The 26,605-nt window shown below is 37.9% G+C and overlaps 1 protein-coding gene across 8 annotated transcripts in view; it reads right to left on the bottom strand.

Annotated features, from left to right (window-relative positions):
- Positions 1–26,605, bottom strand: part of DLG1 (discs, large homolog 1 (Drosophila)) — a 292,696-nt gene that overhangs the window by 50,293 nt on the left and 215,798 nt on the right. For all 8 annotated transcript variants that reach the window (XM_011988972.1, XM_011988970.1, XM_011988973.1 and 5 more), the window contains one exon: positions 17,013–17,115. In XM_011988972.1, the coding sequence (XP_011844362.1) occupies positions 17,013–17,115 (103 nt within the window). The remainder of the gene's footprint in view (positions 1–17,012; positions 17,116–26,605) is intronic.

Genomic DNA, 26,605 nt, shown 5'->3' with positions numbered 1-26,605 from the left:
GTATCCATCATAATTAAATAATTATCAATCCATGGCAAGTTGTCTTTAGTACATGTAGACACAGCTAAACCACAGATTGATGAATGGAGATAATAAAAATATATCATGAGTTTATACTGGTTTTTCTAATGAAAAATTAGGACCACTGGGTTTATACTCAATCTCTTCTATTTTAGCGTTGTATCTGCTTTCTTGGATATGAGTAATTCTGGTTCTCAAGATAGTGGAGACAGCAGAACAAAAGTACCAGCATAATGACTTACTTGTTTTATCCAATATGACATCTACAACAGTGAATTACACCACCAACACTACTACCATGATATGATTACCGTAAACAGTTAACTATTTCCTGTAGCTTTTAATCCTTAGGCCATAGCTAGAGATGTATGGTTGAATTATTGTTTTCTTTTTTTATTTTCAGAGACAGGGTCCTGCTCTGTTGCCCAGGCTGGACTGCAGTGGTACAATCACAGTTCACTGCAGCCTTGAGCTCCTGGGCTCAAGCAATCCTGCCTCAGCCTTCCGAGTGGCTGAGACCATAGTGCGCACCAACATGCTTGGCTAACTTTTTAAAAATTATTTTTGGTAGAGATGGCATCTTGCTATGCTGTCCAGGCTGCTCTTGAACTCCTGGCCTCAAGCAATCCTCTCGCTCTGGCCTCTCACAGCTCTGGGATCACAGGTGCGAGCCTCTGTACCTGGCCAATTACCATCTCAAAATTACTTGGAATAGTTCCTCCCTGAGTATTACTGTTGCCAAGTGGACACACATTTAGATTCATTTGTACTTTATTTTCAACTTCAATTTGCCTTTTAAAATTTTCATTGTTTTTTTTTTTTTGAGACGGAGTCTCGCTCTGTCGCCCAGGCTGGAGTGCAGTGGCTGGATCTCGGCTCACTGCAAGCTCCGCCTCCCGGGTTCACGCCATTCTCCTGCCTCAGCCTCCCGAGTAGCTGGGACTACAGGCGCCGCCACCTCGCCCGGCTAATTTTTTGTATTTTTTTTTAGTAGAGACAGGGTTTCACCTTGTTAGCCAAGGATGGTCTTGATCCCCTGACCTCGTGATCCGCCCGTCTCGGCCTCCCAAAGTGCTGGGATTACAGGCTTGAGCCACCTCGCCCGGCCTATTGATTTTATAAGTAGGTAAAATAACTCCACACTCAAATCTATAAAACACAGGTATTTAAAAGTCCAGTTTCTATCCCTTTTTCTCATCCTATTCTGTCCTGATCCTTATATGTAAACATGTAAACAATATAAAGATACACACAAACATGCAAATACATTTACATTTATTCCATATTTTTATATCTGTATATATGTGTGTATATATACACACAAACATACATTTCTCTTTTTTCTTTTTCAGAGGGAGTCTCGCTCTGTCTCCAAGTTGCAGTGCAGTGGCGCGATCTCGGCTCACTGCAACCTCTGCCTCCCGGGTTCAAGCGATTCTTCTGCCTCAGCCTCCCGAGGAGCTGGGACTATAGACACACGTCACCACACCCAGCTAATTTTTGTATTTTTAGTAGAGACGGGGTTTCAGCATGTCGGCCAGGATGGTCTCGAACTCCTGACCTCGTGATCCGCCTGCCTTGGCCTCCCAAAGTGCTGAGATTACCCACTGCGCCCAGCCAACATTTCTCTTCTTTCCTCAACAGTAGAATACACATTTCTCTGCTTTGCTTTTTTCACTTAATAGTAAGTATATCTAGGGCCGGGCGCAGTGGCTCAAGCCTGTAATCCCAGCACTTTGGGAGGCCGAGATGGGCGGATCACGAGGTCAGGAGTTCGAGACCATCCTGGCCGACATGCTGAAACCCCGTCTCTACTAAAAATACAAAAATTAGCTGGGCGTGGTGGCTCAAGCCTGTAATCCCAGCACTTTGGGAGGCCGAGACGGGAGGATCACGAGGTCAGGAGATCGAGACCATCCTGGTTAATACGGTGAAACACCGTCTCTACTAAAAAAAATGCAAAAAATTAGCCGGGCGAGGTGGCGGCGCCTGTAGTCCCAGCTACTCGGGAGGCTGAGGCAGGAGAATGGCGTGAACCCGGGAGGCGGAGCTTGCAGTGAGCCGAGATCCAGCCACTGCACTCCAGCCTGGGCGACAGAGCGAGACTCCGTCTCAAAAAAAAAAAAAAATAGTAAGTATATCCAGAAGATAACTGCACAGTATATAAAGATGTCATCCATGTTGTTTTTTTTTTTTTTAATACAGCTATATGCAGTCCTTTGTTTTTAACCTTTACTTCTTTGTTGTACGTATGACTCATATACTTCACAGGGTTAAATTCTGCTTTATTAGCAAGCCTGAAAATTGTCTGTTTTCATGAATTAACTTTTGATGTGACAGAAATTGTTTGTTCTCAGTTCTATTCTTATCATCCTGTCTTATTTATTCAAGCTTTTAACATAAATAAACCAGTAGCAGATTGTATTTTCCAAAGATGCCCGCATCCCATGCTCTTGTACACTGTGACCTTGCCATTTCCCCATCGAGAGGTGGAATCTAATTCCCCTCTCCTGGAATCTGGGCTAGTGCTTTGGGTCATTTGTATGACAAAAAATGTGAAAGTAATCCCGTGTGACTTTCAAGGTCGGATCAGAAGAGGCCATGAAGCTTTTGCCTGGTTCTTCTGTAATGCTCGTTCAGTGGAAGCCAGGTACCATGTAACAAGACTGTTCTAAAACCACCACACTGCAGAGGTCACATGATGGTACTCCGAGCCCAAACTTCCAGCCAGTACCACCAACGCGTAAGACAAGGGGAGCAAAGCCAAACTGGGCCCTCCAAAGCAGCTCATTCGCCACCCAAGTCCCACTAAGTGACCTCAGTTGATGCCAGAAGGAAAACAAGAACCATCCAGCCAGAATCCTGCCTGAATTCCTAACCTACAAAATCTATTAAAAGGTTGTTTTAATCTATTAAGCTTGGGGTAGTATCTTATGAAGCAACAGTAACCGGAGCACAGTCTCACTATATGGTTTGTTCTTTTAAGTGTGTGTGTAAAAATTCAGACTCACTTGTCCTTCTGTTCTAATGGCAAGCTTTGGTTTGGCTTTTGTCTTTTGGTCTCCTCCTACAAGCAATCTTCCCAGATCTGATTGCAAATACTATACTTTTATATCCAGTTAAATACTTTAAAACAATTAGGAAGCTTATTCTGTTTTCATATTATCTGCAAATTCTTCCCTCATTTTGTAATAACTGTACCTTATCAAAATTGTCAGAGTATATAGCTTTTTCGTATTATACACCCTCTTCCTTATAATCATCTTCATTAATGCTAACACCAGTCCTTATGTCAGTATCCCTCCTCCTATCATTTTGGATGTCTGAAGATTGTTCTCTCTCCCCAGGAAGTGTTTATACGAACACTATAACTCTAATTATTTGTTGATACATTTGATTCCAGTCTTTATATGTGAAAGTCTGTTTGATTCAGCTTCTTTCTTTATTGAGTATATTCACTCCACTGTCTTCTATAAACTAAGAACAACAGAATTTTCTTTCTTTTTTTGATGGGGGAGGGAAGTGGAATTCCAGATTTTTTTTCCCTTTAAATTCTAATCATTTTATTATGGCATTTTGGTAAGTAGTTTGAAATAACTTTTTTAATTTTAGAAAAGATTTCTTGCTTGGGCATTTTCTAGCATTGTTTTTGGATTTCTTCCTAGGAGACTCCTATTACAAGCATGTTGAATATTCTTTGCCTACCTTCTATATCTGTCACTTTCAATTCTTTTCTTTCTTTCTTCTTACTAATATCTTTTTAAAGACTAAAGCAATCACCAACTGTTTTTCCTGAACCATTTGATAGCAATTTGCCTCCTTGATGTCTCATCACCCATGAATACTTCAGTGTGTATTTCCTACAGATATTTTCCTATATAACTACAAAACCATCAAAATCAAAGTAACATTAATACATTACTACCATTTAATGCTCAGAACCCTATGAAGAGCCACCAATAATGTTCTTTATAGCAAAAGGATCCAATTCAAAATCATTTGCTGCATTTAGGTGTTGTATCTTTTTAGACTCTGAGTCACAGCAGTTTCTCAGTGTTTTCTTGACTTTGTGATATTAATACTGTTGGAGATTACAAGTCAACTGTTTTGTAGAATCTCTCTCAATTTGGGTTTGCCTGAAGTTTCCACACAATTAGATTGAGGTTATCCAACTTTGGCAGGAATATCACAGATGTTATGTTCTACCCGACATACCTGTATCAGGTGGTACACCATTTTGATTTGTCCCATTACCAATGTTATTAACTTTATCACTTGATTAAAGTTGTGTCTGTCAGGTTTCTCTACTGTAAAGTTACTTTTCCCTTTTGCAAATAAATTACTGAAACTGCGTACAATTCTCCATTCTCATCAAACTTTCAATTAATTCATTTATTTATATGAGTGAAAACTCATTATTTCCTACTTTATTCAATGGGTTATAATACGCCATTATTACCACGAAATGAACGCTGAAGTTGTTCCTGATTTGGCCAGTGAGGGTCCCTTGAAGTTAGATTCTGTGTCCATCTGACATGTCTCCAATATTCCTTGAGTCTTGTTTTCTGGCAAAGGATATTACAGAACAATCTAGCATTTCCTTTGCCTGACATCTGGGGAACCTGCCATTTGTCAAAAAAGCCTTAGTAATTTCAGTGGGGAATAATATTTGCAAGGCAAGATCTGGGTGCCAGGTGCTCACTGCTATTGGGGTGGCACTAGACTCAGGCCCTCTCAGTGGGCAGAGCCAGGGAAAATTACATACACACAGATACATACTCACTGATATAGATAATTGTGCTTACATCTGTATCAGTGGAAAACCATCCCTTCAAACCAATTTCTTCAATTCTAATGCAGTATTACAGGATTCATATTTAAGTTTTCTTCCTTTCCATATTTGTAACTCTACTCAACAGTGAAAATTATGAATAACAATAACCTAATATATTAATTTGGTCAATCTCAATTTGAACAACCATCTACTTCCCTGACTGGGCTCTGAGCATTCCCTATGTGCTTTCCTCACCAGCCCTCGGGCTCTCACTCCTGAACCAAGGCACTACCCTGCATGGAAGCCATCCTCATGGGTAAGTCCAATGAGCCACCAGAGCTCTCCGAAACCTCTCCAGACCTGAGGTGTAGATTAAACCATTTTTCTCTGCTCTACCTAATGGCTTTAGGACTAAACTGATCAAATTGTAGAAAGAGAAGGTCTATTTTTGCTTTAAAAATTTTTCTTCTTTTTCACCTTCTTGGTTTAAGGAAAGATGTCTCTTCTAGTTAAATTTAGTTTTTAAGACCGTGTCTTTATTTCTACTAATTTTCTGAGTTCTATCAACTTACTGATGTTGCTCTTCCACATATTCTATCATTTTTCTTTAACTTGTTTTGAAATATTAATTTTAGTTGACACTAGCGTCATAAACTGTCTTTCTGGTACAGCTTTACTACTGTCTGTGGAGATACTACACTAATCCTTATTTTCATTTTCAAATAGGCTTCCATGGGATTCGATTGTTGCTCATTTTTATATGAAATTAGTTTTCCTCAACTTTTACAGAGGACCTACGAGTCAAGACAGGTTTTCTCACTTCACAGCTCTAGAATTCTCCATTTTGCTTCTTTCAAGTGTTTAAAGACATGATCTCAGATACTGTGAGACTGCCTGAAACTTCACTTACCCCCATTAATCTGAACCTTCTATTTCCTTTGGCTCTATTATCCCTATCCTGTTCAATTTGGATTTTATTCCCAGCAGTTCTTCCTTAGTGTGGGGCTTTAAATGGAAAGGGAGCTATAGTCGGTTAACTGTGTCGTAGGGCCTAGACTGCTCGTGGCCCCTTCATATCTTACTGGAGATTCTTTGCACTCAACATGCAGATTGTATAAAAACTCTTACAGTTCACTCGGTGTTCTCAAATTAACCTACTGCATTTTGCGTGAGTACTGGTTAACACTGGACTTCTCCTGTTACATCCCCTTACACAGATGCTGATATCAGATGGTTTTGTAGCTGTTAATACTTTGTTTACATCAGCTTACATTTGGGGTTCATAGGATATCTTTCATCTTTTTGCCTAGTTTTATTGTAGATTTTAAACAAATTTTGGTTTGGCTTTCCTAATTTTTTTGAGGGAGAGGAGGAGTTCTGGGCGATTCAGCTTTAAATCTACCTCTTTTTGTTTTTTCTTTCTTTTTTTGAGAGGGAGTCTTGGTCTGTTGTCCAGGCTGGAGTGCAGTGGCACGATCTTGGCTCACTGCAATCTCCCCCTCTGGGGTTCAAGCTACTCTCCTCCCTCAGCCTCCTGAGTAGCTGGGACTACAGGCACGCCCCACCACGCCCGGCTAGTTTTTGTGTTTTTAGTAGAGACGGGGGGTTTCCCCATGTTGACCAGGTTGGTCTCGAACTCCTGACCTTTTGAGTTGTCCACCTTGGCCTCCCAAAGTACTGGGATTTATAGGTGTGAGCCACTGCGTCCAGCCCTCTTTTTGTATTTTCTATTAGTCCCACTGGTTTATGTTTCTATTATTTTACTTCCTAGAAAACAACTAGGAAGTGATGACTTTTCAATATTTATTACCTTTGTTTTTAATTTTACTATTTTAAATGTAACTTATTTGTACTTCTGTATAATTTTATTTTTAATAAAGGCTATGTTTTAGTTTGGAAAATTTCTGAAAATTTAACTGGCTCTCCCAAGCCAGTAGTACGCTGTCGCGCCTGAAACAAGGGAGACTTCTGTGCTTCCTTAGCCCTGAGTTCCTAGTTTCCCTTCACGCTTTGCTTGCTAATTCCTTACTACTTTAAAAGCTCTGCTATGCGTTTTAAATAAGATGCATATCACGTCTCATGCGGCGCTATCAGCTTTAGCAATTTCGCTGATCTGATTAACAGAAGTCCTAGTGATTTAAAATAGTCTACATTTTAGAGATTTAAAAGCTTTCTGTAAAAAGAACACATTACTTTTTACAGTGACGCAGAAAATATCCTTTCTTAATGAGTAACTAAGCTACTACAAAGCAGTTAACATAGTCTCAGATATTAAAAATTTAAGACACTGAAGAGCTAAGTCAATTCCTGATAATTTCTTAAATTTGTGACTTATTTCTTTCACTGTATTCAGATCTTCATATTCACAGTTTTTGCTTAGTCTTCCCACCTACCCCACCTCGCTCTGTTGCTCAGGCCAGAGTAGAGTGGTGCAATTTTGGCTCACTACAGCTTCCGCCTCTTGGGTTCAAGCGATTCTTGTGCCTCAGCCTCCTCAGTAGCTGAAATTACAGGTGTGCATCACCATGCCTGTTTAATTTTTTTGTTAGTAGAGACAGAGTTTCATCAAGTTGCCCAGGCTGGTCTTGAACTCTCGGTTAAAAGGGATCTGCCTGCTTTGGCCTCCCAAAGTGCTGGGATTACAGGCGTGACCCACTGCGCCTGGCCAAGTCTTTGCCTTACTCTTAACAATTTCTCACAGCCACCTTTCTATACGTTCAAAACATACTTCAGCATTTTAAAGTTACTTTTCCTTTAAACCTTCTATTTCATTTACCTAGTTAAGATTCTAACATTTTCCTTTTGTTTCAATCAATTGATACTTTTAGTCCTATCAATCTCCACATTTTACCCATTCTGTGTATATTTTCTTTTTTTTTTTTTGAGACGAAGTCTCGCTCTGTCGTCTGGGCTGGAGTGCAGTGGCCGGATCTCAGCTCACTGCAAGCTCCGCCTCCTGGGTTTACGCCATTCTCCTGTCTCAGCCTCCCGAGTAGCTGGGACTACAGGCGCCCGCCACCTCGCCTGGCTAGTTTTTTTGTATTTTTTAGTAGAGACAGGGTTTCACTGTGTTAGCCAGGATGGGCTCGATCTCCTGACCTCGTGATCCGCCCGTCTCGGCCTCCCAAAGTGCTGGGATTACACGCGTGAGCCACCACCGCGCCTGGCTCTGTGTATATTTTCTTAAACAGTCCCACCAATATATTTTTTTCTTTATCCTTTTTTTTTTTTTTTTAAGGTTTTTTTGGAGACAGGGTCTTGCTCTGTCATCCAGGCTGGAGTGCAGTGGCACGATCATGGCTCATAGTAGCTTTGACCTCCTGGGCTCAAGCAATCTTCCTACCTTAGCCTCTCAAGTAGCTGAGCCTACAGGCATGCATCACTATGCCCAGCTCATTTAAAAAATTATTTGCAGCAACAGGGTGTCCTATGTTACCCAGGGGATCTTGAACTCTTAAGCTCAAGTGATCCTCTTGTTTCAGCCTCCCAAAGTGCTAACCACCACACCTATTTTCTTAAGTTTTTATTTTGACAGAAGAGTTCCATCCCTTTTTCAGTTGTCATTTACATTCCTCTCCTAGAAATCACATCAAAACTCAGCAAAGCTGTAATTTTACATAAGAGATTTTCTCCATTCAACATCTTAAAAATTCCTGTATCAAACCGTATTTCTTGTCATGAAACATATTAGGAAGTATCTGAACTGCTGGCTACAAGTTAGTATGTGTGCGCTTATACAAGGAGAGATATTTAAAAGCTGATTTTTTCATTTGATCTCCCCTTTCAAATTTTAACCTTTGTTTTCACCTCCACACTAGAAGTAAAAAGGTGGAGGAAAGTGAAGAAGAGGTATGGGGGAAATTGGACTTCCTCAATCTCTTAACATGCAATCCCTATAAAGGAAAACATTCATTTATAACTATAATAAAATAGATTAAACACAGATATTAAACCCAAGAGAAACAACTCTCAAGAGGATGGATACTACAAATTGGCCTACAGAAGAAAAAGGAAAACTATTTTTAAGAAGGCAAGTTAGTTGTTTTAAGTACAATAGCTCTCTGGTATACTCGGAGGATTAGTTCCAGAACCCCACGTATACCAAAACCCATGCATATTCAAGTCTAACAGGAGGCCTTGTGGAATCCGATAGGCATATGGTATTTTTCTATCCCAGTTTGGTTGAACAGCACGTGCATAAGTAGACACTCACAGTTCAAACCTGTGTTGTTCAAGGGTCAGCTGTAGCACAGGTGTGTAGAAAAATACAGCAAGGAAAGTGGGAAAGCAGGAGACTGAAGGGTCAACTTAGCACAGGCATGTAGAAAAATACAGCAAGGAAAGTGGGAAAGCAGGAGACTGAAAAAAAATTTAAGGACGTATCTTCTACGAAAATCATAAGAAATGACAAATGCCTGCAAATAAATGCCACTAGTCCACTGCAATCTCCCCCGATTATCTCTACCTCTTCTCCCTTTGGTTGGTATAAGAAGTAATAATGAAAATAAAGTCAGGACACTGGGTGTTAGAAATCTACCTCTGTAACTCAAGATTTCAATCAAAGCTTTGAAGCGCAGAAAAGTTAAGTGACTATGGCCTAACCTTTCTAGACTTCAGTCACTTGCAAAAATAGGGATTATAACACCAAACAGTTTTTTTCTTGTGAAAATAAACTACATCACAAATATAAGACCTAACCTAGGGGAAAGAGAAAGTAAGTTTAACTTATATATTGAGTTTAATTCTTTCTGCTTTATTTCTTTTATGGTATTATTACAATGTAATTAATGATTTCTGAACAAAAGATTGACATATAAGCTCTGAAAGTTGGCCTAATACTCTTGAGGAACAATAAGATTAAATATTTGAGGTTAGAGACTCCAAGAGTTTAGCTGTAGTTGAAAGAGTGAGAACAGGGTATGGAGACCCACCAAGAACCCCAGAGTTGCCACAGAGATTATTTTAAGCTGAAGGTATCTGAGATTTAACAGATGCAGAGAACAAGCCTTCCTGGAGTTCCTCTAAACTGACCAAAAGGTGCAGCTTCTGAGAAACGCTGTTCCCATAAACACCCTCGCTGAGGGGTCTGATGGCCCCGAAGAATGGAAAGACCCCTCATACCAGTTCAGACAAACGTTACCACAAATTTTATCCCCCATCTCTTCTCCTAAAAACCTGTCTTAAGAAATGTCTGTGTTTTTCCAATAAAAGCTGTTTCTCCCTCCTTCCTTTTCCCTACTAGATTAGGTATACAAGTTTTTAACTTCATCCACAAGCTAGCTATAGTATTTCTTTTGTTGCCTCTTGCATCCATACACAAGAAACTTTTTTTTTCATGTTAATCTGTTTTTTCTGTCAGTTTAATTCGCAGGCCCTGTTATTGAACATACAAGGGTGGAGGAAAAGGTTTTTCTTCCCTTAAAAGGAACCAGAAGAAATCTTAACCATTTAACAGCTGTGTAACCAGCAAATTACTTAGTCTCTTTATGCTGTAGCTTATTCAACTGTAACGTAAAATGGGGATAACAGTGCTTACTTAGAGGATTATCTTGGGAATTAAGAGTTAATAAACATAACATGGTTCGTACCATGCATGGCATACAGTTTTACCATTATATTCTATCACAAGAGGTTCTTTTTTTTTTTTTTTTTTGAGACAGTGTCTCACTCTGTCACCCAGGCTGGAGTGCAGTGGCGCGATCTCGGCTCACTGCAAGCTCTGCCTCCCGGGTTCACGCCATTCTCCCACCTCAGCCTCCCGTGTAGCTGGGACTACAGGCGCCCGCCAGACGCCCGGCTAGTTTTTTGTATTTTTAGTAAGACGGGGTTTCCCTGTGTTAGCCAGGATGGTCTCGATCTCCTGACCTTGTGATCCGCCCGCCTCTGCCTCCCAAAGTGCTGGGATTACAGGCGGGAGACACTGTGCCAGGCCAAGAGATTCTTAAACTATAGACTAGGAAGTATTTGATAAAATTTTATAACTTTGGGATATGGAGTCCAAAACAAGTACAGTATTATATTTCCAGTTCCCATGTTTCTTTATTTTTATTTTGAGACGGGGTCTCACTCTGTCGCTGAGGCTCGAGAGTGCAGTGGTGAGATCACAGCAATCCTCTTGCCTCACCTGGGACTACAGGTGTGCACTACCATGCATGGCTAATTAAAAAACTTTAAAAAAACTTTTAGTAGAGATGAGATCTTGCCATGTCCAGGCTGGTCTCGAACTCCGGGGCTCAAGTAATCTTCCCACCTAGGCCTCCCAAAGTGCTGGGATTAGAGGCATGAGCCACCACATCCAGCTAATTTCTGATAACGATTCTACAAAAAGATTAACAGTAAAGGCCCCCCTCAAAGTGAATTATTCCTTGCCTTTGGAATTAATAAAACTGACAGGAGTTGGAAGATAATGTTCCTTCATATGTCTTGTAGAGATTATTTTTCCTCATAATTAGAATCCAAGTCAAGAAAGTTCAAAGTATATAAGCTCAAAAACCCATAATAGTACTTTTTTGGAAGACTAGTAAGGCAAGCCATAGATCCTAAAAGATAAAAAACTTAATTCTACCAAAAGCTTACCTTTATCTCTTTGTCTGTCTGTCTGTATGTATGTAAGATTATCAATAAGGTAGAGAATCCCAAGCCTTTAGGAAAGACACTAACTGCAAGATGATGATTATCAGAGTGTGAGGTGACTCCTTTTGTACTTCTTAAAATAGCGAGCTCACTGAGAAAGAAAATTTGACTCTTCAACTTCTATCTTCGGCCCTCATAGTAGTTATGCTTTGATAATCTAAAATATGTTTTTTTCTTTAAAATGTGCTGTACAACAAAAATACATCTGTTAAAAATATATAATATTAAAACAAAATATGAAGCCATAGTATCAATGATTAATAAGCAGACATAGGTAAGCAGCAATACAGCAATGAGGACAGGTAAATTTTTAAAGTACCCAAAACATACTTTAAAATTTTAACTCTCCTATCTTTGGTCGTCTGTTATTCTTCACCTACGATGTCATTTTTTCTCTCTGCCCATCTAAATCCTATCCATTCTTAGGTTCCCAGTTACGCCTCGATCCCACTCTATGATATCTTTTATCAGCCAGGCAATATAATCTCCCTCCTTTTAAATTTCTAAGGCAATGACTGTCTTCTGTGCTCCGCTGGTACTTACTTGCCTTCATTAGGCAAAAGTACCATAGCCGTGGTAAAAGAATACAGCATATATCACTTCACCAGACTCATCAAGATATTCTCAGTGAAAACTATCTGGACTTTGAAGGCAACAGATCTGGGTATGAATCTTAGCTATTGCTAACTTTGTTATCTAAGTCTACTTCATCCTCTGTAAATAGGGATACTGCTACGTATTTTATGAGAATACAGCAAGCCTTAAATAATAGACACCTAAATAAACATGTAACTATAAACTGTGTAACTGTTATAAAGTAAAAATATCAGTGCTATGAGAAGGAACTAGCTGATACCGTTTGGCTCTGTCCCCACGCAAATCTCATCTTGAATTGCAGTTCCCATAAGCCCCACATGTGGTGGGAGGATCACGGTGGGAAGTAATTCAATCATGAGGGTGGTTCCCCCCCATGCTATTCTTGTGACAGTAAGTTCTCATGAGATCTGATGGTTTGATAGGGGCTTCCCCTTTCACTTGGCTCTTACTCTCCTCTCTCCTGCCGCCTTGTGAAGAAGGACATGTTTGCTTTCCGTTCTGCCATGGTTATAAGTTTCTTGACGTCTCTCCAGCCCTTTGAAACTGTGAGTCAATTAAACCTCTTTCCTTTATAAATTACCCAGTCTCGGGTACATCCTTATAGAAGCATGAGAATGGGACAGATAAACTAGCCATCAAAAGAACAGGGGAAAAATATTCTAAGAAAGAAGAGCACGAGCAGAGAATCAGGAAATAATCTGGTACAGCCAAGGGTCTGAAAAAAGGCCTGTATGGTTAGAGCTTAAGGAGCAAAGGAAAGAGTGGAAGGCATGAAGTAAAATCGTATGTGCTGTGCTGTGTACAATTACAAAGAAACTTGCAGGCCTATTAAAGGATTTGGGTTTTATTAAGAGTAAAGTGGATATTGTTTTAAATGGGGAATAATTCAACCCAATTTTTGTATTTAAAATGATCCTTTTGGCTGAGGAATAGGGAATGTATTGGAGAAAATTAAGAAAGAAGTGAGGAGACATGTTAGAGGATTTTACAGTAATTCAGGTAAGGGATGATGGTGGCTCTGGCTAGGCTAGTGGCTGTGACTGAGAGGTTGTGAATGGGGAGGGAGTCAAGTATGATTCCTGAGCTGCTGGTTTAAGCACGAATGGAGGTGCCATTTATTGAGCTAGTAAAAAAAGTTAAATTTCATAAACGTTAAATTTGAAACACATTGAGAAATACAGCTAAAGAAATCAAATAGGACATACAAGTGTGGTGTTCAGATGTCTGGAAATAAGACACATATGTGAGAGTAACACAACATAAGAGTAACCCTTGAAACATAGATGTATCTACTAAATAGTTGCTATTTAAATAATCAAAGAATGCAAATTCTCCTTGATACAAAAATGGCTTCATCTATACTAGAATAGGTGAAAGTATTGAATAAAACTAAATAAAAAGAGTACCATCTAGAAAGGCTCATACAAAAGAAAAGTGCAGAAATCACAAAAAGAAGCAAAAAAGAAAGAATAAAGAAGGAAAGACCAAACAATACAAGCACAGTAAAAGATAGTGAGAGGGAAATTCCTGGGCCCATTCAATAACTAACCTAGGATAAGAGTAGCCCACCCTTGCTAACTATCAGTGGAAAGTGTATCTAGTGCATATAGGGGTAAATTAAACTTAAGAGCCACTAACTATAAAAATGGTAAAAATTAATGATTTTTTTTTTTTTGGACAGGGTCTCCTTCTGCTGCCCAGGCTGGACTGCAGTGGCACGAACACGGCTTACTGCAGTCCCAACCTCCTGGGCTCAAGTGATCCTCCTGCATCAGCTTCCTGTGTAGCTGCTACCACATGCATGTGCTACCATGCCTGGCTAATTTTTGATTTTTTTGTAGAGATGGGGTCTCACTTTGTTGTCTAGGCTGGTGTTGAAGTCCTGAACTCAAGCAGTTCTGCCTCAGCCTCCCAAAGTGCTGGGATTACAAGGGAATTAACTATTTTTGTTCTGTACTATGCTCACTAAGCATTAAGAGTAGTTTTTCCTATCAACCAATTTTCCCTCCTGTATCATGACTTGGTATTTTTGCCTGGGTCCGAAAAAATTCTTTCTTAATAAACATTAACAAGAATGTCTGAGTTTTGGCCATTTGGAGTCAATTTTCCCTATATTACGCTGTACCCTTTTAATACAAAGATTATTTCTTTTTATTTCAAGAAAGTTTTCTTGAATGCATTGAATTATAATTTAAGACATTTATTCTCTTCCTTAAAATTATTCTTCAGAAAGTCTAATTACGTATATATTGTACAAATAATTACCTTCCATTGCTAACATTTTCTTTTAATCTTTTCGGATTTTCTCGGTTTCATTTTGTCTACTTTTTCTATTGTATCTTCTATGTCTCCTGGTTTTCTGCAGTGACTCTGTGTTTGTGGTCTAATTTCACTAACTTGGTTGCTTTCTTCTCTCCTGGGTTCTGCCAGCTCAAAGTTAATTTTTTTTGGTTATTGAGTCATCTTTTCCTACAGTTCTTACATTTCTACTTTGTGGTCTTCTTTCAAAGTGAATGCATAAATTGCAAAACATTAAGGTTAAATTTTAATCTGATTTGTGTTAATGTTTTTGTGTTGTATGTGCGTGTAGCTAATCTGTTACTAAGCTTTGATGCTTTTCCCCACCTCTTCTTATTATCTTTGTATGAATGTGAGGCTACTTTTAAATTATTACTGGGGCTGGAGGTGGTGGCTTACACCTGCAATCCCAGCACTTTGGGAGGCCGAGGCGGGCGGCTAAGGCTCAGGAGACCAGTCTGGCCAACATGGCAAAACCCCGTTGCTATTAAAAATATAAAAATAAGCTGGGCGTGGTGGCAGGTGCCTGTAATCCCACCTACAAGGGAAGCGGAGGTTACAGTGAGCTGAGATTGTACCACTGTACTCCAGCCTGGGCAAGAGAGTGAAACTCTGTCTCAAAAAAAAAAAAAAAGTACTTATTACTTTGCTACTTTGCTAGAGTAGCTATTTCAGAGTCTACGGGCACAGGAAAGATGGAGGCACAGGACATTTTTAGAGGTTTTAAAACCCAAATACTGTCACATTATCTGATCCTACAGAGGCAGGCTGCTTTATCCAAATATGGGTCCTCTGCTCTTCTAAACCAAACCACATCATGAGTGGCTTCTGCTCCAGCCTGCTCACCCTACTTCCCAAGACCTGCAATAAAAAAGGCTCCTGTTTTTATACCTCAAAAATGAGCCCCTCACCTTTAAGAGGTGCAATTTTATACCATACCCTAAATTTCTGACACTACGAAGCATTCTTAACATTCCATATTTTAACTCTTCCCCTCTTTCCTTGTGGCTTCTGCAAGATCTCAGCTGCTTAAGGAGTCTTTACCTCCACTTGGTTGTCCAGGTATTATACCGGCCTTCTTAGTTCTAGTAAATATGAAGTGAAGTTGTGTGGGTAGGAGCATGTGTGTATGTTTTGTTTTTCTTACTGCTTTTGTGTGTTCTGTGTGTTTTGAGGTCAGGGAGCAGATATTAAGTTACCCGTAACCACACCTAAAAAGTTTGTATTCCTTATATAAATGAGAGGCTGTCTATAATACTAAGGAACGAGTGACTGTAACTTGGCTTCCATATAGTGTACCTACGGGGTGGAATGTGTTGGCCAGAAGATAAAAGTACATGGGGTCCCACTGGCAGATTTGTTTCTCACAAAAATTAATGAATTGACCTTCTGACTTCATATGTTAGTCCCTATTGTCTGGTTAATGTGAATTAATATTCAGAATTTACTCCCAATTAAACAAATTTTCCCTTGTTTAGACAGAATCTCCTATACTTAAGACCGACCAAGCAATGCTCAACATGCTACTGTGATCAGCTAAAAAACATACTAGATTAAAAAAACAAATTCTGCTTCAAAAAATAATAAATGTAATTAGTTGATAAATTATGGAATTATTCATTTAGCTCCTTTACTCACATCATTTTTTCCTTCTTCATTATGTTGTTTACGAGCATCAACAAATATGCTATGTATTCTTTTGGGTATTTAAGCTTTTTAAATTCCACTGAGGTTTTACTGGGGTTGTGGTTATGCTGATGTACACTAGAGTCTTACATATGTGTAATACGGCATGACCTCAAATTTTCCATTACCACCTTCTTCACCTAGGAACTTAGTAAGGTCACACCCACGATACTTTACCATCTAGACACACATTATACCCCAAACTTGGCATTCTTCTCTTTATTTTAAACAGCAGTAACAGCTATTAGAAACGTGTCTTAAATCTTGATATTAATAATTATAACCTAAATCAAAAACTAGAAAAAATCTGGGTGACCTGATTTTTTGGGCATTATTAGTATCTCTGCTTATGGTTTTTATTATTTTTTCAGATCAATAAAGTAGTAAAAGGAACATTAAAAGATAGGTCTTCAGTTACAGAACAGATTTAAAAAAATAAACAGTTAAATTAACCCACATAATGGGGTTATGTGGGTTAAGCTTGCGGATGCCAGTTCCCACCTCATTAAAAAATACTTTTGGCAGGGCGCAGTGGCTCACGCCTGTAATCGCAGCACTTTGGGAGGCTGGGGCGGGTGGATCACCTGAGGTCAGGAGTTTGAGACCAGCCTGATCAACACGGAGAAACCCCGTCTCTACTAAAAATACAAAAAATTAGCTGGATGTGGTAGTGCACGCCTGTAATCCCAGCTACTTGGGAGGCTGAGGCAGGAGAATCACTTGAACCTGGGAGGCGGAGGTTGGGATGAGCTGAAATCACGCCATTGTACTCCAGCCTGGGCAACAAGAGTGGAATCCCATCTCAAAAACCAAAAAACCAAAAAAACAAACAACTTTTGATTTCGAAAAAGAACTAGGTTCAGACTAAACAAATACTAGATTAGCAAATCAGAAAAAAGAAAACCAACACAAAAAAGGAAGCTTGGAAGTTAAACATTATTAAAGAGGAAGAATTTTAAAAACTAAAATAAGCAATAACTACAGACAATAAGAATGTTATTACCTTCAGGTCGATATTGTGCAACAATTGTAACAGCTTGGCCAGCATTTTTCAATGCAGCTGCTGCCTGCTCATGACTAGCGGCTCTGAGGTCAACACTGTTCACCTGTAAATCAAATGAAATTTTAATTTGGGAGAAAAGAATCACTTTGATTAGAAATCACAATAGTCTATTCTTTGAGTAAGCATGTATTAAAAAATTAGTCGCAATAACTTGACCACTAAAATGTTTCCTGTTCTGATTGACTAAAAATACATTGTGTACTAAAACAAAATATTATCATTCAAAGCTATTTTATTTACTAAAACCACTTTCCTTACTGTCAAGTGAGTAAAACCGAAACATTTTCCCCCAGAAGGCTGAGTATCAATCCACTGAGAAATGCACCTTAATTTGAGAACCTGAAAAATCAAGTGGCATCATTTTGCATACTTTATTTTACTAGGAACTCAAGTAATGGGAGGGAAAGTCATTTTGTTTGGAGCATCCATTCACCTCCTGCCACATTCTCATGCCTACTGCTCAACTCAGTTCCAATTATTTTTCTTCCTGTACAAACTTTATTCCATTCTTTTGGTATAATAGGAAAGCTATTATTTAGAAATATTAAAACAGCTCAGATTTCAAGGACTGGTTTAATTAGAATAAATGTTAATTAAACGAACCAGGAGTCAGTTTTTGAATAAAGAGCCCTTCCTTAGGTGAAATAATTATCCAATTCTACCGGTAGGTGCAATCCCACTCCAGAAGAAGAGGCAACTTAATTCTTATTTCTGAAAGGTTGCCAATACTTTGCGCGCATATATATACATAGTGCAAGGTACATTGTCTTAAGAGATTGTTCCTTTTCCACAATAAGACAAACTTAAGAGGACATTCATGGAAGCATTATACTTCAATGTAATAAGCTTTAAATACTGAATTAAAAAAAATTAAGAACCAACAATGAATAGAATACAGCAATGTTCAGGACCTTCACTGAAAATTTTTGGAAAGGAACGATCATCATGCAATTTTTACATAAAAACTTGTTTTGTTGAGTACTAATCTAAAATCTGTTAAAGATCACATATCACTTTTAAAAAATTTGACTATGAGCCCAGAAATTCTTGGGATCATAAATTTACATAAAGAATATTTTAACCATATAAAGATCTGATGTTTTATATTATCTAAAAAGAAACCATTATGCAACTAAATTTAAATACATACCCCTTGAGGCTGGGCATGGTGGCTCACACCTGTTATCTCAGCACTTTGGGAAGCTGAGGTGGGTAGTTCATTTGAGGCCAGGAGTTTCAGACCAGCCTGGCCAACATGGCAAACACCTGTCTCTACTAAAAATACAAAAATTAGCCGGGCATGGTGGCGCATGCCTGTAGTCTCAGCTACTCAGGAGGCCAAGACACAAGAATCACTTGAACCTGGGAGGTGGAGGTTACAGTGAGCTGAGATCACACCACTGCACTCCAGCATGGGTGACACAGAGAGACACTCTGTCTCAAACCACCACCTGCCACTCCCTCAACGAAAACCAAGATCTAAAAATCCTAATATAAACAAATGTAACAATGTGGTTATTAGACAGTATCTCCAGCAGAGGATGGCCATATAAAACTCAATACAATTTATAAATAGTTCTACTTAGTGTATAAAGAAAATCTTCCTAATTCCTGGGAGAACAAGCCAGGCAAGAAATATAAAGAAAGATTTTCATAGATTATTGTAGAAAAGATTAAAAATGTTAATGAATTATTTCTGTGCACCAAACTCTTTTTAAGAGCATAATTTGTTGAACGAAACTACATATTAAAGACTTTCCAGATTATCACTGAACATTTCAATTGAAGATATATTATTAAGGATATTTTAGAATTCCAGTACCGAGAGATGTATTTGCATAAATAGCCTTAGAGTCACTTTTTTTCTTTTACACCAACTTTTTAAAAAATGGAGAAATAATTCACATACCATAGAATTCATTTTTAAAGCATATAGTTTAGTGGTTTTTAGTACATTCGCAAGGTTGTGCAACCAACATCACCACCTAATTTCAAAATATTTTCATCACCCCAAAAAGAACCTCTTTATCCACTGAGTCACTCCTGTGTCTCCTCTCCATCACTGGCAACTACGATTCTACTTTCTAACCATATGAATTCCCCTATTCTGTATATTTCAAATAAATGGGATATATAATATGGAGCCACTTGTGCTTGGCTTCTTTCACTAACACATTTCCAAGGTTCATCTTTGGAGCATGTATCAGTACTTTATTCCTTATTATGGCTAAATAATGCTCCACTAAAATCCATTAAAAATGGATTTGCCACTTTTGCTTATCCATGTCCTTAAATTTATACTTCAATTTATTTATTTTATTCTTTTTGATACTATTATAAATGAATTTTTTCTTTCTCTATCCTGCAAATTTACTGACATCGTTTATCAGCTTGATAGTCTGCTGTTGTATTTAAGATTTTTTCTATACAAGATTATGTCATCTGCAAATAGAAATAGTTTTCTTGCTTTTTATTCTGGTAGCCTTTTTAAAAAAAATCTTGCCTAAATTCTAGAACCTCCAGGACAATGTTGAATCGAAGTAGGAAGAGCAGATACCCTTGTCTTGTTCCTGATTTTAGAGGGAAAGCTTTCAGTGTCTCACCAGTTAGTATGATGTCAGCTACAGGGTTTCCAGAGATACCCTTTATCAGGCTGAAGTTCCCTTTTACTCCCAGTTTATTCAGTGTTTTTATCATGAAAAGCTGTTGGTTTACGACAATTGCTTTTCTGTGTCTGCTGAGGTATCATGTGCTTTATGTCCTTGATTAAGATGGTGTCTTTTTGGTTTTTCTACGTTGAACTAACCATGCATTCCTTGAATGAATTCCATTTGGTTATGGTACATCATCCTTTTTCATGCTGTTTGGATCCAGGTTGTTATTTGGTTGATTTTTACATCTATATTCATATGGGATATTGATTTGCAGTTTTTTCTTCTCGTGATGTCTTTGGTTTGGTATAAGGATAATACTGGCCACACAGAATGAGCTGGAAAGCATTCCTCATTGCTTATTCCCTTTTGGGGAAGAGTTTGTGAATGATTGGTGTTAATTCTTTCAATGTTTGGCAGAACGCACCAGTGCAGCCATCTGGCCCTGGGATTTTTGTGTTTTTTAAGTTTTTGATTACTAATTCAATCTCCTCACTTGTTTTAAATCTATTAACATTTTCTGTTTCTTCTTGAGTTAGTTTCAATAGTTTATGTCTTTCTAGAAATGTATTATAGAGTATATAACTATAAAATATATATCATCTACGACTATATAATGATATATATTATAAATGTCTTTTGCCTTTAGTAATAATTTTTTTCTTAAAGTGTACTTTGATATTAGTATAGCCACAGTAGGTGTCTTTTGGTTACTTTTTGTGTAATGTATCTTTTCCACCTGTTTACTTTAAACCTTGTGTCTTTCAGTCTAAAGTGTCTCTTGTAGACCTTGTATAGTTGGATTCTGTTTTTTAACCTACTCTATCAACATCTTTGGCCTTTTAACTGGAGTGCTTAATCCATTTATATTTAATATAATTACTGATAATGTAGAATTTACTTAATTTGGTGATTTGTTCTATGTCTTTTCTTTCTCTATTCCTCAATTACTGCATTATTTTTATATTAGATATTTCCTAGTGTACCATTTTAATTCCCATGTCATTTATTTCTTAGTGGTTATCTTGGATTGTAAAGTAAAAATTTAAAGTCAGAGGTGGTGGCTCCCGACTGCAATCCCAGTGACTCAGGTGGCTCAGGCAAGAGGACTGAAGCAGGAGCATCACTTGAGTACAACACTTTGAGGCCTGGCTGGGCAACACAGAGAGACACTTATCTCTAAAAAAATAAAGAAAAGAAATTTAGCTGGGTGTAGTGGTGCACACCTGCAGCCCAGCTACTCGGGAGGCTGAGGCAGGCGGACTGCCCGAGTGAGTAAGTTTGAGGCTGCAGTGAGCTATGATTGTGCCACTGCACTCCAGCCTGGGTAACAGAGTGAGATGCTACCTCTAAAAATAAACAAGTAAACAAACAAACATTTTATGAGAACCTAGTTTATTTACCCCCTTGTGCTGGTGTCATATTAACTATATGTTTATACAATGTGTGCACATCAATTTGTAATTATTGCTTTATTCAGTTGTTTTAAAATCAGGTTGGAGAAAAAAAGAGTTACATATAAAATAATACCCGTATGTTGTTTTATATTTACCCATGTGGTTGCCTTCACTTATGCTCTTTATTTCTTCGTGTGGATTTGAGTTACTCTCTAGTTTCCTTTCATTTTAGTCTGAAGGATTCTCTTTATTATTTCCTATAGGGCAGGTTTTTGAGAGATGAACTCCTTCAGCTTTTGTTTATCTGGCAATGTCCCGATTTCTTCTTTGCTTCCAAAAGACAGTTTTGCTGGATATAGAATTCTAGTCAACAAAGTTTTTTTCTTTTCAGAATTTTGAATATGTTATTTCACTGCTTTCTGACCTCCACGGTTTCTGAAGAGAAATCAGCTATTAATCTTGTTGAGGATCCCTTGCATGTGATGACTTATTTCTTTTTGCTGCTTTCAATATTCTGCCTTCGGCTTGAGACAGTTTGATTGTAATGTGTCTATGTTGTAGATCTCTTTCAATTAATTCAACTTGGAGTTCATTGAGGTTCTTGGATTAATGGTTTTAATCAAGTTTAGAAGTTTTGGGTGAGTATTTATTCAAATATTCTTTCTTCCTTTTTCTCTCTTTCCCATCCTTCACACACTCCCATTATGTTGGTAAACTTGATAGTATCCCATAGGTCTCTGAAGCTGTTAATTTTTCTTCATTCTTTCTTTTTTTTGCTGTTGTTCAGTTCTTCAGCATCAAAATCTCAATCGACCCATCTTCAAGTTTGCTGATTCTTTCTTCTGCCAGCTCAAATCTGCTGTTGACCTTGTCTAGATAATTTTTCATTTAAGTTACTGTACTTTTCAACTCCAGAATTTCTATTTGGTTCTTACATATAATTTCTAACTCTTTACTGATATTTTTTACTTGGTGAGATATTGTTCCTTTACTTTCATTTCAGTCTATCGGATAGTTTTCTTTTATTCCTTGAACATATTTAAAATACCTGGTTTAATGTCTTTGTCTAGTATGTTCAATGTCTGACCTCCCCTAGGAACAATATCCATTGATTGTGTTTTTCTCCTGCACAGGGGCCATACCTTTTTTTCTGCTTTCCTCACAATTTTGTGATGAAAAATAGGCATTTAAAATAAATATAATATGGCAACTCTGGATAGCAGAACTGTCCTCTTATCTAGGCTTGTCATTGCTGTCTGTTAGTGAGTTTTCTTAATGTTACAAAGTCTGTATTCTTTGTCGTATCTGGCCACTGAAGTCTCTGTCTGGTTAGCTTAGTGGTTAGTTAATGACTGAACAGATATTTCCTTAAATGCCTAAAATTTATAAATCATCCGCAAGGGCTACATGTGCATGTCGGGGGCCCACTTTGTAACACTCTGATAAGGGAGTTAACAACTGCCTGAAACCGCTTGCGCAGAAGCTCATGATCAGGCAGAGGTGACAGTTTAAGGCCTTTTCTGGTCTTTCCTGAGCATGCGCACAGCCCTGAACGTGTGTGTGGCCTTCTGGTTCCAAGGAATACACTGGAGGTTTTCAAAGGCCTTATGGAGAATTCATTCCTCCAATTTTCCTTTTACATTTTCTGATTGGTCTACTATTCCCTAGTGCTTTCAGGGCATTTCCCTAGAGAAGTTCAGTAAGCATTGAAATTTTAAGGTTATTGATTCATACTGCTAAACATAATGCTGTATTTAACTGCACTCACATTAGGGTGAGCTACTTCCCTGGACTAGCTGAGACTTCCAGTTTTAGAATTGAGACCAAAGGTTTCCAGACATGGGGCATTCAGTTCTAAAACCATGACTGTTCTGGGCGAACTAGGTTGAGCTGGTTGGTCTCACACACTTTAGCACTGTGGCAATGACCTATATAAAGTTGTTCCAAATGGACAATTTAAAAACGTCTATTACTGAACTCTAGGCTAAATGAAAATTTATTTTGACATAAAGTGTGAAGTGAGGCTCTAAGCTAATTTTATTTCCCTAAATAACTAGGTAATATGCTCAACAATATTTATTTTTTAAGTCCATTCCTTACCACTAACTTTTCCTTATCATACTGTAACTTACTTTAATAAATTACAGTATATTTTATAATGAAATGTAGACATTTGAACAGCTCAGCTGAAAGGATTTTGCTTACCGTATAAATCATGAAACCACTACCCCCAACAAGACATGTATCTTTTCCATCAATGTTCAGCTGTGCACTTCTATAGTCAGTCCCAATCACTGGCAACCGCTTTCTGACTTACAGTACAAGTTAGTGTTACCTGCTCATGATGATCATGTAACTGGAATTATATGGTATGTATTTTTGTTATGTGTTTTGCGTTTCAGCAGTTGTTCCTCTTAATTGCTGAGTAGTATTATATTGTGTAAACATACAATTGAGCAATTTTCCTGTTGATGGAAACGTGGGTCATTTCAAGATCTAGATGATTATGAATAAGGCTGTTAAGAATGTTTTTGTCAAAGTGTTTTTGTCGACATACGCTTTCATTTGTCCTGGGTAAAACCTGGGTGGTAAGATTAGATGTATGTTTAACTCCTTAAAAACCTTCCTAAAAGTTCTTGTAGTGGTATATACAACTTTATATGTCCACTAGTAGTCAATGAGGGTTGCAGTTGCTCCAGATCCTCATCAGTGAATGATGCTATTTTTTTCTTTTGTGGTTCAACTAAGTGGGATATCGTATTTCATTATGACTTCAAGAATATCTATTTTTATCTAGGCAAATTCAATCTTTTTTAGTGTATAGTTAAGTTTTGGCAAATGTGAATTTCGTGCAGCCACCCACAATCAAAATATAGAACAATTACATCACTCTTATTCGAATCCCTACAAACCTCTTCATTCATCGTGGTCTGTGCACTTCTCTGATGCCTAATGTTAAGCACCTTTTCATGTGCTTACTGGCCATTCACATGTCTTTTGTGATGTATCTGTTCAAGTCTTTTGTGTATTTTTAATTGGGTTACTCATCTTTTTATTGTTGATTTGTAGGAGATATTTATATATTCTGGATATAAGTAGTATGTCATGTATGCGCTGAGAATATTTTTTTAGCACTGTGTGGTTTGCCTATTTGGTTTTTTATCTTTTTTTTTGAGACAGGGTCTTGCATTGTTGCCCAGGCTGGAGTGCAGTGGTGGGATCAAAGCTCACTGTAGCTTCAAACACCTAAGCTCAAGTGATCCTCCTGCCTTAGCCTCCCACGAGCTGGGACTACAAGTGTCCACCACTATATCTGGCTAAAAAAAAATTTGTTTTTTAAAAGATGGGTCTTGCTATGTTGATCAGGCTGGTCTGAAACTCCTGGCCTCAGGCGATCCTCCTGCCTCAGCCTCCTGAGTCACTGGAATTATAAGCAAGAGTCACCTCACCCAACGTTCTTGGTTTCTTAATGTCATCTTCTTTATGGTTAGTGTTTTATGCATTTTGTTCAAGGAACTGTTACCTCCTCTAGGCCTGCAAACATAGTCTCTGATATTTTCTTCTAGGAAGATTATGGTTCTGAGTTTTACATTTAGATCTATAATCCATCTAGAATTAAATTTTATGTCTGGAGTAAGACTGGTTTAGGTTTATAATCTTATATACAGATACCTAAGTATTATAGCACCATTTGTTAAAAAGATCTTCCCTTCTCTATTGAACTGACTTGGTAGCCCTCTGGTACTATTTAGGAAATTTATCTAATCCACATTCACTAAGATTTTCTTTTATGTTTTCTTTTAGAAGTTTAGTTTTATGGTCCATTTCAAGTTAATTTTTCTATACGACATGAAGTAAGAGATGAGATTCTTCTTCTTTTCCTTGTGTCTGCTTGTTCTATCAATTAAAGAAGAGGGCATTTAAATCTCCAAATGTGACTGCAGATCTGTCCATTTCCCTCCTCAGTTCTGATCATTCATACTGCACGTATTTTGAAAATATTACTGGGTATGTCTTCTTGATGAAATGACACTTTCATAATTCTCGCTGCTTTTATAATTATGAAATCTATGTACAATAACATTATCTGTCTTAAATTCTATTTTGTGTCATATTAAAACAGTAGCTTTAGTATACTATTTGCATAGTATACCTTCTTTCACTCTTTTACTTACAACACATGAGCCTTTATATTTAAAGCAAATTTCTGATAAAAAGTATATAGTTTGGTCTTGTTTTTTTGAACCAAGCTGACAATTTCTGCATCTTAAAATTGTGGCTTTTAAGATTAGATATAGACACGAAAATTTAAGCTGCCATAGTTTCAGATTAGATACAGTTAAGATATAGGCAAGATAGAGATAAGGCATACTTTCAGATTAGATATACATAAGATACAGTTAAGATAAGATATAGGTAAGATATAGATAAGATACAGCTTCAGATTCGATATAGATAAGAAAATTTAAGCTGCTGCAGTTTCAGCTTCTTGGGAGGCTCAGGCAGGAATATCGTTTGAGCCCACAAGTTTGAGGCTATAATGGTGCTCTATGATTGTGCCTGTGAATGGCCACTGTACTCCAGCCCAGGCAATGTGCTGAAGCCCTGTCTCTTAAAAAAATGAAAGAAAGAAAAAAGAAAAGAAAATTTATAAACTTGAACTACAAGGAGACAGAGTTGTAACTATGAAATTGGGCTTAAAAGACATGAAAAACAGATTAACATCCACTCATAGGAGTTTAGGGACAGAGTACATACAACATGGGAAAGGCGAAATTTGAAAAGACAATGGCTAAGTCTCCAGAATTGATGAAAGAAGTTTTTACAATTGATGAAAGACATGACTCCTCTGATTCAGTAGGCATAATGAATTCCAAACAGAGCAAATAATATGCTACACACAGACACAGTTTCACATTTTAGTGAAACTGCAGCACATCAAAGACAAAGCATCTTAAAAGCAAGCAGAAACCACCCCCTCACAAATCACCTACAAATAAGAGAGTAGACTTTTTTTGTTAAATAGAAACAAAACACGCCAGACGACATAAAATAGTATCTTCAAAACACTGAGAGATAACAGCTATCAACCTGTAATTCTAGATTGAACTAACTTTTAAAGTGAAATAAAATAAAGATACTTTCAGATAAAGTCTAGAATAGTTACGATTAAGGAACCATTGCTGAAAGCACAAACCAAGGGCTTGCACACTATGGTGCATTTAGATATTTGAAGGGCATTTTTGCTTTTTACAATGACTAGGGAGTTTTACTCGCATGTAACATGCATATCTACTAGCACGTATATGAAAACTTTGAGAAAAGGGAAATTTTTGGCCGGGCGTGGTGGCTCACGCCTGTAATCCCAGCACTTTGGGAGGCCGAGGTGGGAGGTTCACGAGGTCAGGAGATCGAGACTATCCTGGCTAACACAGTGAAACCCCGTCTCTACTAAAAATACAAAAAAATTAGCCAGGCGTGGCGG

Source organism: Mandrillus leucophaeus, unplaced genomic scaffold, assembly GCF_000951045.1.
Source record: "Mandrillus leucophaeus isolate KB7577 unplaced genomic scaffold, Mleu.le_1.0 Scaffold342, whole genome shotgun sequence".
Taxonomy (NCBI): domain Eukaryota; kingdom Metazoa; phylum Chordata; class Mammalia; order Primates; family Cercopithecidae; genus Mandrillus; species Mandrillus leucophaeus.
Note: the sequence above shows the minus strand (reverse complement) of the source record. Positions and strands in the feature narration are given on the sequence as shown.